At 50.4% G+C, this 15,368-nt stretch overlaps 1 protein-coding gene across 10 annotated transcripts in view; it reads right to left on the bottom strand.

The window, feature by feature from the left end:
- C14H19orf47 (chromosome 14 C19orf47 homolog) overlaps positions 1-15,355 on the bottom strand; it is a 27,242-nt gene extending 11,887 nt beyond the window's left edge. For 4 of the 10 annotated variants that reach the window (XM_042232064.1, XM_060398097.1, XM_042232062.1 and 1 more), the window contains exons 1-7: positions 15,258-15,355; positions 12,821-13,001; positions 9,806-9,857; positions 5,891-5,978; positions 5,675-5,789; positions 3,723-3,804; positions 521-658 (exon numbers count right to left, since the gene is read on the bottom strand). In XM_042232064.1, the coding sequence (XP_042087998.1) occupies positions 521-658; positions 3,723-3,804; positions 5,675-5,789; positions 5,891-5,978; positions 9,806-9,824 (442 nt within the window). In that variant the 5' untranslated portion in view covers positions 9,825-9,857; positions 12,821-13,001; positions 15,258-15,355. Of the gene's footprint in view, positions 1-520; positions 659-3,722; positions 3,805-5,674; positions 5,790-5,890; positions 5,979-8,385; positions 8,516-9,805; positions 9,912-10,173; positions 10,312-12,820; positions 13,002-15,257 lie in introns of those variants that run through there. The other 6 variants (XM_060398098.1, XM_060398101.1, XM_012190417.4 and 3 more) reach the window with 6 other exon arrangements.
- Positions 15,356-15,368: the final 13 nt, after the last annotated feature.

The following is a 15,368-nucleotide window of genomic DNA, read 5'->3' on the forward strand; positions in this document are numbered from 1 at the left end:
GGGTGGAAAAGGATCAGATGGAAAGTTTTAAAGAATCCCTCTGGTGGCTAAGAGGAAAGGTAGCTTCTTTACCTTTGACCCCAGGCATCAAGCACAGGGCCGGGCACCAGTGCGGGGCTCAGTGACCATCTGTTAAAAAAGACTGAACCACCCACAGTCAACAACACTGTTCTGCACACGTAAAGTTTCATGAAGTAGGCAGATCTCACGTTGTGTTCTCACCACAATAAAATAAAAATTACACAGACTGAACTGGCCCCTGCATGAGAACTGCAACGGGTCCACGATGCTCACAGACACCATCTCAAGGGCTTCCAACCGTCCGCGGAGGAGGGTAGCGCCAGCCCTCTTCGACAGACGTGGAAGGCGAGGCCCCCAGAGAGGCCGTGACCTGACCGAGTCTGAACACTGTGCACACCCCATGGCCTGCACAGCAGCGTCAAGAACACGTCCCCCAGATGCCGTCTGCCAACCCGCAGCGGCCTCCAGCTCCTCCCACCCCCTGCCCACATCCCCTCACCGGCAGCCTTGGCACTCTTTGCCGCCATCTTGTTGGACACGGTGACAGAGATCTTGGAGGTGCTGGTGTCCGGCCGCCTGGGGGGAGTGCCAGGTGGGGAGTCTCGGTTCAGGCTGTTGGTGATCATTCGGGAGGCGGCTGGCAGGAAGAGGAAAGAGGAGAGTCCAGTGAGACAGGGCCCCGGGAAGGGGGCAGGATAGGGAGGGCCACCTTGGGACTGAATGGGCTGTACTGTCAAGACAGGGAGGCCTGGGGAGGGCCTGTCTTCCAGGGACTAGTCCAGCCCTCCTGGCCCAGGGGGGGCTTTCCTGAGGCCCAGACCAGATGGTTCCAAGCACCCTTCATCCACCGGTCACCCAGCCCTGTGCTGAGTCCTTCCCTCTCCCTCCCCCACAGCCTTGCTTTCCTCCAGGACCTTCCTCCTCCAGAAAGCACACACCTTGGGGTGCCTACTATCTGTCTATCTGCTGTCTGGCTGGCTCACAGCTCCCCCAGTACCAATGGGCCTGCTCTCTCTCTTCATTCAGGTCTCCTCTCAGACTCAGCCTCCTCAGAGAAAACTCCCGACTGCCCCCTCAACCACTCCCACTTCTACCCTACACTATTCTTTTTCTTCATAGTCCGTATTACTGCTGGATACGCGTGCATGCTCAGTCACTTCAGTCGTGTCCGACTCTATGCGATGCTACGGACTGTAGCCCACCAGGCTCCTCAGTCCATGGGATTCTCCAGGCAAGAACACTGGAGCGGGAAGCCATCTCCTCCTCCAGGGGATCTTCTTGCCCTTCCTCCAGGGCTTCCCAGGGATTGAACCCACGTCTCCTGTGACTCCTGCATTGCAGGTGGGTTCTTTACCGGCTGAGCCACCAGGGAAGCCCACTACTGCTGGACATTCAAGTACATTTATCTGTCTACTGGCAGACTCGTCCAAGAGACTGCAAGCCTCAAGAGGAGATACTGTTTGTTGCTCTGTCCTCAGCACTTCACAGGTCTTCAGTAATAAACATCTACTGAAAAGATGAACAGGGTCACCGAACCTCCCAACACCCCTAGCAGACAGGCTCTGCTGCAAACGAACTTTAAAGATGAGGAAATTGGGGGCACTCAGGGAGGAGGGTCACCCAGCAGGGGCCCTGGGCAATGTAGGTGTGCCTTCAGCTGGGCTGGGACAAGAAAAGAGGTGACCTCCCTTGGAGGTGGGGAGCAGTCTCAGGTACCCGGTCTCCTGTGGAGAAGGAGAAGGGGTGTCCCAGGTTGCAAGATGGGCTACAGAGAGCAGACAGGAGGGCCAGGAACAGTTGCTGCTAGCTTCGGGGGTGGGTTTCCTGAACTCCTGGGGGAGCCCTGCAGGGGACGGGGCAGGGGGCTCTTCATGCTGCCACTCCTTGCTCCGCAGGCCTAGGAACACCCCCCATAGTGGCTTTCAGACTTTGCTACTTTGTCCTACCCCCTCCCCCCCCCCCACCGCAAAAGCTCTCTCTTCCTGCAGTGTGCTACCTCTCAAAGCCTCCTGAAATCCTTCATGATGACCCTCAACACAAGATTATAATTTCCTATTGCTTGGTTGTTTTTAACTATAACTACAGTGTACAGAAAAATACATCAAAGCTACACAGTCCATTTAACATCAATTTCCATAAACCAGGACTTTCCCAGCGGTCCAGTGGTTAAGAGTGGCTTCCACTGTAGGGGTCATGGGTTTGATCCCTTGTCAGGGAACTAAGGGTGGGTGGGTGTGTGTGTGTGTGCCTGTGTGTGTTACTTAAATGAATTACTTTGCTGCACACCTGAAACTAACACAACACTGTAAATCAAGTATATTTCAACAAAAATTTTTTAAAAACCTTGGGTCAGAAGATCAGTTCCTCATTATCAGTAAGTGCACAAGTATGATTTGAAGTACTAAAATGTGCAAGTGTTGAAAATAAAATAAATTTTGCAAAAGGTGACCTCTTACTCTGAAAAGAAATCAACTACTTTGAAATCAAAAATTTTTTTTTAATGTGTGTTTATATCTGTTTGGGGGAAGCCTGTTAAGCAGCAAAGGCTAATCAATATGTACGTATGCATGTATGTCAAATTTTTCAAGTGTCACACTGCTAAAAAATCAGAAGTATAAATATAGTTGATTCTTATCATTCAGATTCTGTATTTATAAACTGGCATATTTACAAATTTATTCACAACCTCAAAACCAATACTTGTGGGGTTCTGTGGTCATTTATAGACAGGCACAGAGAGGCAAAAATCCTGAGTTGCCTAATGCACGTTCCCAACTGAGGTCAAACAAGGCAACGCTCTGCTATCCTGCCACAGCTCACATAGTAAACAAGTCTATATAGTGCTGCTGCTGCTGCTGCTGCTGCTGCTAAGTCGCTTTAGTCGTGTCCGACTCTGTGCGACCCCATGGACGGGAGCCCACCAGGCTCTCCCGTCCCTGGGATTCTCCAGGCAAGAACACTGGAGTGGGCTGCCATTTCCTTCTCTAGTGCATGAAAGTGAAATGTGAAAGTGAAGTCGCTCAGTCGTGTCCAACTCTTCTCAACCTCGTGGACTGCAGCCCACCAGGCTTCTCAGCCCACGGGATTTTCCAGGCAAGAGTACTGGAGTGGGGTGCCATCACCTTCTCCGCACCATCTATTTACAGTTTCCTCAGCGTTATTTTCACAACTTTGTGTTTCTGTTAGTGATCCTGCTGTTTAAAATGATCCCCAAGCTTGGCGATAAGATGCTGGGTAGTGTCCTAAGTTCAAGAAGGCGGGGATGTGCTTTATGGAAAACATATGTGGGTTGGATAAGCTTCATTCAGGCATGAGTTTTAGTGCTGTGGGCTGTGAGTTCACTGTCAGTGAATCAACAATATATATTAAATAAGGTCTTTTAAAACAGAAACACACATAAAATAAGGTTGTACACTGGTCAGATGATGAAGATGTTGTGACCAGAAGCTTGCAGGAACCTGACCCCACATTTCCCTGGGAGCAGTGACTCAGAGTCAGTGACTCAATGCTCCCAGTGGCTTTGCAGAATGGAATGACCACGAACGAAAATCGATCGTATGCACAGTCACTCTCTGCCCCATTTATTCCTGAGACAAGAGAGCCCCAGATGGCTGTGCTTCCACCTCTGCAGAGTCCAGGCGTGTCCCCTTCACTACAGAATGTCGGAATGGAGGCAAGAGGCCTGAACAGACAGGACTCACCGCTAGAAGCACCTCGGCGAATCTCGCCTGGGAGGGGGCTGGGGCTGCAGGGCACTGCCTCAGTGGCAGCTTTGCACATATCCTGTAAAGAAAACAGGTGCCTGGGGTTACCATGGGGACGGGATGTGAGGTGGAGGAAAAGGGGACCCAGATATCTGAGCAAAACTGGGGGAGATCAGAGCCTGGGCTGTTAGAGAAGAGATTTCAAAACACTGCACTCCTACTTGCAAGTTTTAAGTCGCTTCAGTCATGTCCGACTCTTTGTGACCCTACGGACTGTAGCCCACAGGCTCCTCATTTCATTGGAATTCTCCAGGCAAGAATACTGGAGTGAGTTGCCACGCCCTTCTCCAGGGGATCCTCCTGACCCAGGGACTGAATCCATGTCTCTTTCGTCTCCTGCATTGGCAGACAGGTTCTCTACCACCATCGCCACCTGGGAAGCCCAACTTACAACAAAGCACCAGACAAACCCAAACAGGGACACGCTACAGAACAGCTGAGCAGTACTCTCCAAAACTGTTAAGGTCATCTAAAACTCGGGAAGAGCAGGACTCTGGCCCAAATCGAAAGAGACTAAGGAGACACATGGAGAAAATGCCATGTGGTACCCCAGAGGAGAAAAAGGACATTAGTGGAAACCGGAAGAAACCCAGAGTCTGTAGCTTAGTGACTAACAGCATGTGCATAAGCTGGCGCTCAGTCGCGTCTGTCTCTGCGACCCCATGGACTGTAGCCTGCCAGGCTCCTCTGTCCTTGGGATTCTCCAGGCAAGAATACTGGAGTGGGTTGCCATTCCCTTCTCCAGGGGATCTTCCCGACCCAGGGATCGAACTCACGTCTCCTGCACTGGCAGGGGGGATTCTTTACCAACTGTGCCACCTGGGAAGCCCAATAACAGCATAGCAATGTTTCTTTCTTAGTTTTGACAGATGCGTCACGGCTATGTAGCATGTCAACATTAGGGGAAGCTGGGTGAAGGAAATATAGAAACTTTGTGTCCTACTGTTGCAACTTTTCTACAAATCCAAAATCAGTCTCAAATTTAAAAGTTTAAAGAAAAGAACACATTTTGCTCTGTGACCTCTGGGATAGCTCAGACAGCATCCCTGGCTTGAGAAAGCCCTTGCTGCAGGGTCCTGTCCAGGATGATGGGCAGATGAAAGCCTGGCCCTGGAATGCAGAAAGCCTCTAAAATTAATGAGAAAAATCCCAGTGACCACCACGTGGTACGTGGACTGCTTGAGAGTGCAGCCTCTGCAACAAGCCTCCCTTACGGGAGGAAGGAGTCAATAAGCTGGTAACGTGTATAAAGGATGAAGACAAGGACTGGCGGGCCACGGCAAGAGCCTGGAATTGCTAATGATCACAGCTAAAGCACCTGTTCACTCCAGGCCCGGCACCTGGTGCCACATACACTCTCTGGTGGACGGCCACAGAGGCCCTATTCAGAAAGGGTGAGTGCAAGGCCTGTTTCAGTGACTGGGGGAGGTGAACCACTAGTCCAAGGTCACTGTCAACAGAAAGCCCAAGAATGGAACCACCATGCCGTTGGCCAAGTCACCAACTGTGTCCCACCTCGGAAGCTCCTACTTTGGGGACAGAAGAGTCACAGTAAGAATAACTATGATGAGGGAAGGAAAAACTAACAGTAATAATAATACTTACGGAGAGCCCTTAACAAGGCCCTGCTGTGTACACCGTGCTAGGGCTTTATGTAGCTTAATGCTTACAATCCCCTACGAAACAGGTTTGCCTGTGTGTATTCTACAAGCGGAGAAAGTACGGTTCAGAGAAGTTAGGCAACGTGCCCCGTGTCACACAGCAAGCAGTGGAGCCAACCTTGGAATCCAGGTATGCCTACCTTTGCTTCCAAGCCTCCGATTGGTTCTACCACCAGCCCTCCATCTCACCCTAAACCCAGAAACAGAGGCGTCGAGCAGAGAGCCCACCTGGCGGTGCACCACCTTGGCATGCTTGAGGATGGCAATGATGTCGCCCACCACGGTCACGCCCAGCTCGTTCATGATCTCCTTGTTGAGGTCCAGCAGCATGCTCTTCTGGATTCTGCAGGGAAGGGTGACAAGTGAGTTGGGGTGGGTGGGCCGGCCTGTTCCCTAACTCCCCTTCTTTCCCCAGGGTCAGCCCTGTCCCCTCAGCAGCCTTACCTATTATCCACAAACATCACAGCGTAATTGACAGCAGGTCCTGGAGGAATGCCGGCTTCCTTAAAGAACTGGATCCACTCGGAAGTGGCTGGGAGCATGGAGGTGTAGACAGGGCTTATTATTCACATGATTCTCCTTAGAGCAGCAGCAGCAAAACCACAACAGCAGCAGCTCCCACAAATCAAACGCTTATCAAATGCCAGGTCCTGAGCACTCCACGTAGATGACAGAACTAAGCCGGCCTGCCAGCTCTGTGAATTCAGCAGCACTGACACCTCTACTTGGCCGACGAGGAAACTGAGGCAGGGAGAGGCTGGACGCCTGGCCCCAGGCCACACTGCTAACAAGAAGTAGACTCTCCAAGCCCCTGTGCTCCTGGACTGCCCTTCTCCTCACAACTTTGCCCTGCCTGGAGCATGATGACCCCCAGCAACCATTGTCCCCCAGGCTTGGCCAATGACTGGGGGCGGCGGGGAGTCAGGACTCTGGGTTCTCCACCCAGGTCTCCATCACAGGTGCAGGCCCAGAGGGTGACAGGATCCACAGGTGGGTGGAAAAAAGGTTTACACAGCTGGCCTCTGGGTGTCAGCAAGCATCTCCACTACAACACACAGGAGCAGCCCAGCCTCAGAAAGGAGGTCATGAGCACAGGCTTTGGAGTGTGTGTTGGAATCCTGGCTTTGCCATCTCCCAGAAAAAGGACTCTGGGGAAGGTAGCACTTGCTGCTCGGTCTCCTCTGGGGTCACACATTCCACAAGCATGTACTGAGCAGTTGGCACACACCGAGTCCCGCTCTAGGCACTGGGGATACTGCAGGGCCCAGAGTCCCTTCCCTCAGGGAGCAGACACTCTAGTAGTAAGAGCGCTGACGTCCTGGGTCATCATGCAAACTAAAGAGAAAGGATGCAGAAAGGGCTCGAAATGGCACAAGGCCCAGAAGATGTCCTCCCCTATGGCAGCCGTGATGGTGACGGTGACGGTGATGACGTTCCCACTACACGTGGAGCCTAGACCAGGCAGACTCCATCCACCCAACTTCACTGTTTCCAAAGTTCTTTCTTGGCCTCTTGGGTGTGACCTTCAAAATGACCCTGACCACTCAGGCCAGGTATCAGAGCAGATCACTGGTTCCGAGTAGAATTTTTTTTCTCACATTTTAGTATCTAGGAAACTAGGATTTACCTCACAGTTGATGGTGTGCCACAATTTAATTAGCAACATTTTCTTTTAAAGTCTTTCTCATGGTATATAATGGTACATCCCAAACTCCATGCTATTTTTTTTAAAAAGGAGAAATTTGGTGTTACTATGCCCATTTTGCTGATATGACAACTGAGGCTCAGAGCAGGGCGAGGGACATAGTCTGGATGAGACACTGCGTGGAGGGCAGCGGGGGTCTCAGGTACCCACCCAGCACGGGCCAGTCTCCCCAGGCCTGCAGCAAGTGAGGTGCTCACAGCCTCAGGACTTCTACCAGCCCCGAGGAAAGGATGGACTTTTTTCTTCTTTGCACAAGCACTTTCCATCTGTCAAGACATGGGTGGGGGAGGGGGGGGCCTGGGTTCCTTTAGCCAAAAGCAGGCAGCTTTGTCTAAATATCAAAAACTACCACGTAATAGTTCCATTTATGTGAAATGTCCAGAAGAGGTAAATCTATGGCGATCTATAGGGACAGAAAATAGAATAGCAGCTGCCAGGGACCGGGCTGGGAAAGCAGGGGGGAGGGGGGGAGTGACTGCTAATGGGTATTTGGGAACTGGGGGAAGTGAGGAAAATATTTTGAAATTGATTGTGGCGATCGACGCACAAGTCTACAAACACAGATTTTAAAAACCACTGGACTTCCCTGGTGGCCCAGTGGTTAAGAATCTGCCTGTCAATGCAGGGTACACCTATTCAATCCCTAGGCTGGGAAGATTCCACATGCTATGGAGCACCTAAGCCCGTGGGCCACAACTACTGAGCCTGAGCTCCAGAGCCTGCGAACCGCAACTACTGAAAGCACGTGGCCTGGAGCCCGTTCTCCGCAACAAGCGAGCAGCCCCCACTCGCAGCAACGGGAGAAAACCCACAAGACCCAGCGCAGCCAAAAAGAAAAAAAAACAAACCCAATGAGTTGTATGAAATGTGAACTGTATCTCAACTAAGCTGTTATTAGGGGAAAAGGAAACACCACACGGTTGGAGGCAGTCAGTTGCCTGAAGCAAAGTTCAGGAGCTGCAAGAGACCCCGTGTCTGGCGTCATCATCATTTTGTGTTCTATGAAGGAGGAAAACCTGCTGCCAGTTAAATGGTCCTAAGCACCAGCTGTAAGATGCACCCCCGTCTCAGAAATAATAATACAGGCCACAATGCGTGTCTGGGACTCAAACAGGTGGCTTGCTGTTCACACCAGAAGACAGGCACTAGAATATTCCTAGCAGCTAGTCTCACAATCCAGAAACAGTATCCACTGACCATAGCACTGGCAAAGAAACGACGATCGATGGCTCACCCAGTCCACACGATGGAGCAGAGTAAAGCAAGATCTGCGGGGAATTCCCTGGCAGGCCAGGGGTTAAGACGTTCACTGCAGGGGATGCAAGACAGACCCCTGGTCAGGGAGCTAGGCTCCCACATGCCTCCTGGCCAAAAAAACAAAACATTAAAACAAGCAATATTGTAACAGATTTTTTTAAAAAAAGGAAAGAACTACAGCTACACACAGCACCAGAGATGACTCTCCGGCATTGTGCTGAGCAACAGCAGCCAGATACAAAAGAACACAGGGCATGGCGGGATTTCCTTCATGTAAATTCAAAAGCAAGTCTGTAGGAACGTTTTCATTAGTGGTACAACGATAAAGTAAGGTAAGGAGAGAAGATCACAAAGAGAAGATAGTGGTAGCTTCCATCTGAAGGAGGGAGGTGGTATGACGGGTGGAGCCTTGAGGTGGGTAGGCAATATTCTAGTTCTCCACCTGGATGGTTAGATGGGTGGAGGTTTTTTTAAAACCTTTCTTACTGAACTATAAGGTACACTCACAAAAGTGCACACCAGTCGATAGATTTTCATAAACCAACACACCCATGTAACCAGCACCCAGATCAAGAAGTAAAACATTTCCAACATTCTAGAAGCATTCCCCCAGCCTCCCATTCCCTAGGGAGCCACTTCTGCCTGCCTCCCAAGGGCAATAAACACCTTCTAGCAGCACAGAGTGATTGTGCCTGCTTCTGCGTTTTATTATTTCGACCATGTTGTGCAGCATGTGGGAATCTTAGTTCCCTGACCAGGGATCCAACCCATGTTCTATTGAAAGCGCAGTCTTACCCACTGGACCACCAGGGAAGCCACTCTGTGCTTTTTGTCAATGGAATCAAAAAGGATGTACTCAGATGTTTGCTTTCTAATTGCTCTCATGATCACACAAATCTGTTTTACATACTTCTCTGTATATTCAAATGTCCAAAAATTTAAAAGTGACTAGCTAATAATCTCTGTGTTTTGGCAATCCCCAAGTACAAAGTTTAAAGAGAATGTTGATAAAGCTCATGAGAATAGTAACAGCTAACATTTGCTGAGAACTAGGCTCAAGGCTTTACATGCAATCACCTCCTTAATACTTAAGCAACGTCCCAGGATGTTACGATCTCCATTTTACAGATGAGAAAATCAAGGCTCTAAGAGGTCACGTGGGTGACCTGCTGGACTCCAGAACCCGAGTTCTTTATGGCCATAGTATGTTGTCAGGAGGCCAGGATAGCAGAAAGCAGGCAGTCGGCCCTGAGCAGGCCTGGCCCTGCCTCCAGGTTCCTCAGAGCACAGCTGTTCCTGCCAGTGACTGGCCCTCCCTCCCCCATCCGGCCCCCTCTATTAAGGTCACACGTCAAAAAGAGGGAGAGGGGAGAGAGGGCCCTTGAGAGAAGACTCACCCATAGTCACTGAGACCATTGTCTCCTGGGCCTTCACGCCGCTCCCTGGAGCCTGAAAGAGAGGACGAAGGGAGAGCACTCATGAGCCACTGCCGGCTAAGTGTCTGTCTGTCTCTTACTGCCTGTCTGTCTGCCTGCCAGAAGAGAGTTCCTGGGCTGGGGGCTCACAGCCCAGGAATAGCCTGGACAGCTGGCAGGAAGTCAGCCTGGGGCAGAGCTGTCACTGCAGAGATCACTCCTGCCTGGGACCAGGCCCAGGGACAGCAAATGTCCACAGCTCCGTCCCCACACACCTCCCAAGTTTCTGGCTGGAAAAGAGAGAGACAGATAAAAGACCCTCCCTGGCCCAAGACCTTAACCATAAATACCCATTCATTCTTTCAAAAACTCTCTCCTGAAAACCTCCTGGGTGTGAGGTACTGCTCTAGGGGTCGGGAATACAGAGGTAAACAAAAACCCGGAGCTTGGCCTCTACGTGGTGACACAGTTAAGGACAGAAAACAATTAGCAAACCAGCTGACAGTGTCGTGTGTCAGAAAGCCTTCAGTGTCATGGAGAAAACGCGGAGGGCCCAGGAAGGGAGGGCGTACAATTCTAAACAGGTGCTCGGGGAAGGGCTCTCTCTTTTTGTTGCTGTTGTTTCTTAAAAAAAGTTTCTGGCCCCACCATGCAGCACGCGAGATCTTAGTTTCCGGAGCAGGGATCGAACCCATGCCCCCAGCAGTGGAAGTACAGTCTTATCCACTGGACCGCCAGGGAAGTCCCCAGTAGGAGCTCTCCAAAGTGACATTTAAGAGACCAAAGGAGGTGGAGGAGTGAGCCATGCAGTTTTAGAGAGGAAGAGTGTTCCAGGAGAAGGTACAGCAAGTTCAGGGCCCTGAGCCAGAAGCCCATCTGGCATGTCCGCGGGGCAGCCAGGAGCCCGCAGGGACCATACCATAGAGGGAGCGAGGAGGTGAGTGAGAGAGCCAGGGACAAAGAGGCGGGGCTCCACTCAGGACGGGCCCCAGGGCAGAAACACAAAGCCAGTTTTTACTTGGGTAAGGTCAGCGGGAGCCAGAAAGACACATGACATACGAGCACCAATGGAGACCTTCTCCTGCACGTGAACAGCAGTGCTGAAACAGAACTAAAAGAAATCATTTCCTCACCTGATCCGCCACTACTGACTCCAGGAACCCCCATGTCCCACACTGCCCCTCCCTGGCCATCCTCTCCCCCTACGCTGCTCCCCCGCACTCATGCCAGCCCCCAGTTCTGACTCCTGTCCCCCACCCTTCCATCACCTACAGGATGCAGAAGGCCCACTGTCCAGCCACTTTCTGTGGACCATCACCTACCATCTGCCCCTTCCTACCCACTATTTTAATGGTATCGCAGTGATGGTACTCTGGGGGACTTCCCTGGTGATTTAGTGGTTAAGATTCCACCTTCCAAAGCAGGGGATGTGGGCTTGATCCCTGGTCGAGGAACAAAGATCTCACGTGCTGCAGGACAACTAAACCTGACTGCCGGGGCAACTAAGCCGGAATGCCACAACTAGAGAGGCCTGCACTCCATAAGGAAGAGCCCGCGCAGCCAAAAAAAAGTGTGGCGGGGGAGGGAAGAGTGCCTCCCTGGTAGCTCAGTAGTAAAGAATCTGCCTGCCAAGTGCAGGAGACATGGGTTTGATCCCTGATCCAGGAAGATCCCACTTGCCACGGAGCAACTAAGCCCGTGCGCCACAACTATTCAGGCTGTGCTCTGGAGCCCAGAAACCACAACTACACACGCCCTAGACCCTGTGCTCCGCAACAAGAGAAGGCACTGCAATGAGAAGCCCGTGTACCACAACTAAAGAGTAGCCCCCGCGCATCGCAACTAGAAAAAGCCTTGTGCAGCAACAAAGACCCAGCATGGCAAAAACCAAAACTACATAAAATAAATAAAATTATTTTTAAAAGTAAGGACTCTGGAACCAGACTTGCAGGGTTCAAATCTGGCTCTACCACTTACTAGCTGTGTGACCTTGCCAAGCAACTTCACCAGTCAGGCCCCAGTGTCCACGTCTGTACACTGGGATGGTACACCCCTGACTTACCCCAGAGGACCGCTGTGGGGCTAGATGAGTTTCTATGCACAGAGCACCTGAGAGTGCCTGCTGCATGCTAAGTACTTTAGAGTGCTGGCTCTTCTTGCCCCCCAGGCCTCCCACTCCAGCCTTCCCTCCAACACCCAAGGGCTTTGCTGGCTACCCACTCTTCACACAGAATGTCACCTGTGCCTTGCATGCTTGCTTCTCCTATTCTCCTAGCAAGCTCTCCATCACTCTGCATGGCTGCCACCTGCCTTGTGACATCTTCCCAAAGTCCCCAGGGTGATGCTCTCTCCTCCACCCTCAACTAGGATGAGGAACATGACCAGAGGCATCACTTGATCCCGTACTTGGCTCCTAAGATGCCCTTTCCCTTCGGGATGTTACCACTGGACAAGAACAACACAACCAACATCTCTCAAAGAGCAAGGCCTGAAGGAGGCTTCAGTAAGCCAGATAGAACAACGCTGCACATAGCAAGCACCAACTATGCACCAGGAATGGTGCCAGGCATCACACCGACGCCTCACAACCTCCTCATGCGTGAGGACTATCATTAGCCACATTTTAATCAATGGGAAAAAAAAAAAAAAACTGACTCACTGTGGTACAGTCATTTGCCAAATGCCACATCAAGCCAGAGCTTTACTGGGATTCAAAAACAAAAACAAGTTATCCCTGATTCCAGTGCCCATGCAGCAGCTCCTGATGAGCATTCACGTGCCTAGCATTGCTGATGAACACACCTCAGTGCCTCCTCACCATCATCTGCGGTAGAAAGTAAAAACAATCTCCAAGTTACAGGGGATAGTGGCAGGCCTGAAGTCACACAGCAAGCAACTGAGGGGCCAGGATGCGAACCCAAGTCAGTCCACTGGTCAAGGGATTACTATGAGCTGGGCACTGAGGTCTGTCTTAGCAAAGTTTCAGTTAATACTTACTAGAAGCCTTTAGGTACTGGTATCCTCCCTGGTGGCTCAGTGGTAAAGAATCTGCCTGCAATGCAGGAGACTCAGATTCGATCCCTGGGTCGGGAAGATCCTCTGGAGGAGGAAATGGCAACCCACTCTAGTATTCTTGCTTGGGAAATCCCACGGACAGAGGAGCTTGGCAGGCTACAGTCTGTGGGGTCACAAAAGAGTCAGACACGACTGAGCAACTGAACAATAGCAACATCTTCCCACTACAGCTGCAGAATTCCCCACCAGACTCAATTTTCTCTCTCCACCATTAAAAACCTATCTCCCACGCTGACTTTATGAACAGCGAAAATTATATAACAATAATAGAAAAATGACAGCTCCCCAAAATTCAAGTAATTACCATTCACCAGACTCCCTATGCTCAGCCCTTAGAAGGCCTGCCTCCAAAGCTCGATCTTACCACTTCCTAACCCTGACATTGGAAAAGAGTCTGATGCTGGGAGGGATTGAGGGCAGGAGGAGAAGGGGACAACAGAGGATGAGATGGCTGGATGGCATCACCGACTCGATGGACGTGAGTTTGAGTGAACTCCGGGAGTTGGTGATGGACAGGGAGGCCTGGCGTGCTGCAATTCATGGGGTCGCAAAGAGTCAGACACGACTGAGCGACTGAACTGAACTGAACCCTGACTCTAGGGCAAGTGGTTTAACCTTTTTGGATCGCACTTTCTGCAACTGTAAAATAAGAATGACAGGAGTTATTGTACATCAACTATACTCAAATTAAAAAGAAAAAAAAGGATAGGCGTATCTATTTTTAAAGTGCTTAGTGGGGTTAAGAGTTCCAAAATGCTAAGCTGTTAGAACGATGCTCAGTAGGTTTTGTACATGTGCATTAAATAAAATAAGTACATCTTCAGTGAGTCAGGAAAAGGGTAGGACAATCACTAAGCCAAGACCATCATATGCCAAGTGCGAGCTGAAAACAGAGTATAACTTGACAGGACCCATGAGACCTGACAGCATGGAATCACAAAAACACAAGTCCCTCCTTTTTCAATTCTTTCCTTTTCTATCTACAATATAATAGACCATTCTGCTTCCACTGGAGTTCAGGCTTAGTCCTCCTTTTCACAGCCAAGCAATGCTAGTTTTTCATTAGAAAAGCAATACAAATTTTCCTTCTCAAATGAACCGACTGGAGAAAAATGAATCAGTGGTTTCAAAGAAAAAGGAAAGCCTTAATACTACAGGATTCAGCAAAATATGACAAATAGTAAGTGGCAGGATGTCGATTTGCCTAGCTGTAGATTCAAAGTCTTTCCTATCAGAAGGAAAGTGAAGGAAAGCTGAAGTCTCTGAGCTTTTCCTTCTTCTCTACTTCCTTGCTAGTCTCATCTACACCAATGACTCTTGGAATCATTATGTCGTTATTGTTTAGTCACTAATTCATGTCCGACTCTCTGTGACCCCACAGACATCAGCGCACCAGGCTTCCCTGTCCTTCACTATCTCCTGTAGCTTGCTCAGATTTATGTCCATTGAGTTGGTGATGCTATCAAACTACCTCATCTTCTGCCGCCCTCTTCTCCTTTTGCCTTCAATTTTTCCCAGCATCAGAGTCTTTTTCAATGAGTTGGCTCTTCACATCAGGTGGCCAAAGTATTGGAGCTTCAGCGTTAGCATCAGACCTTCCACTGAATATTCAGGGTTGATTTCTTTGCAGTCCAAGGGACTCTCAAGAGTCTTCTCCAGCACCACAACTGGAAGGTATCAATTCTTCAGCGCTCAGCCTCCTTTATGGTCCAACACTCACATCCATATATATGACTACTGAAAAAACCATAGCTTTGACTATAGGGACCTAAACACCTAATGGGTGTCTGCTATGACCAGTATTATTATTATAGTCCGGATCTATTTATTGAGCTCCTGCTCTACACCGTCAGGCCCTATGCTGAGGACTTTACACGCACATTTCATCAGCATCCTCACAATAACTCTATGATATGATGAAGGGATTATTAGCCTTCATCCTATAAACGATGAAAATGAAGTTCAGATATGGAAGGCACAGGTCCGCTACCACAAAGTGTAGCTTAGGATTTGAACTGAAATGTTGGCTCCCAATTTCACGCTCCCACACCCTGATCTTCCGTATCAAACACAATCATCAACAATACTAACAATAATAGTATAGCAAAGAAGTGTGCAGTGGGCCAGGCGCTGAGCTAGGGCTCCGACAAGCACAAGCTGACTTCTCACTCCAACCCATAAAGAGGATGCTATAGTCACATTCTGACCCCCATTCTACAGAGCAGGAAACTGAGATTCAGAGAAAGAAATCGCTTGTCCAGAGCCGCACGGCGGCTCCAGGACTGACTCCGGAATCCCGGGGGGCCATTCATCTCCACCGCATCCAACCCATATCCACCACCCCTGGCCCGCGCCTCACCTGGCCCTCGGGGCCCGCGCCCACTCGCGCAGCCCGCCCTCCCGGCGGCGCCAACTGTCAGACCCACCTCCCTCCGCCCGGCTGCCCGCCCCGGAAGCACCGTTCTCGCTG

The sequence above is a fragment of the Ovis aries genome, chromosome 14 (genome assembly GCF_016772045.2).
Source record: "Ovis aries strain OAR_USU_Benz2616 breed Rambouillet chromosome 14, ARS-UI_Ramb_v3.0, whole genome shotgun sequence".
NCBI classification, from domain to species: Eukaryota; Metazoa; Chordata; class Mammalia; order Artiodactyla; family Bovidae; genus Ovis; species Ovis aries.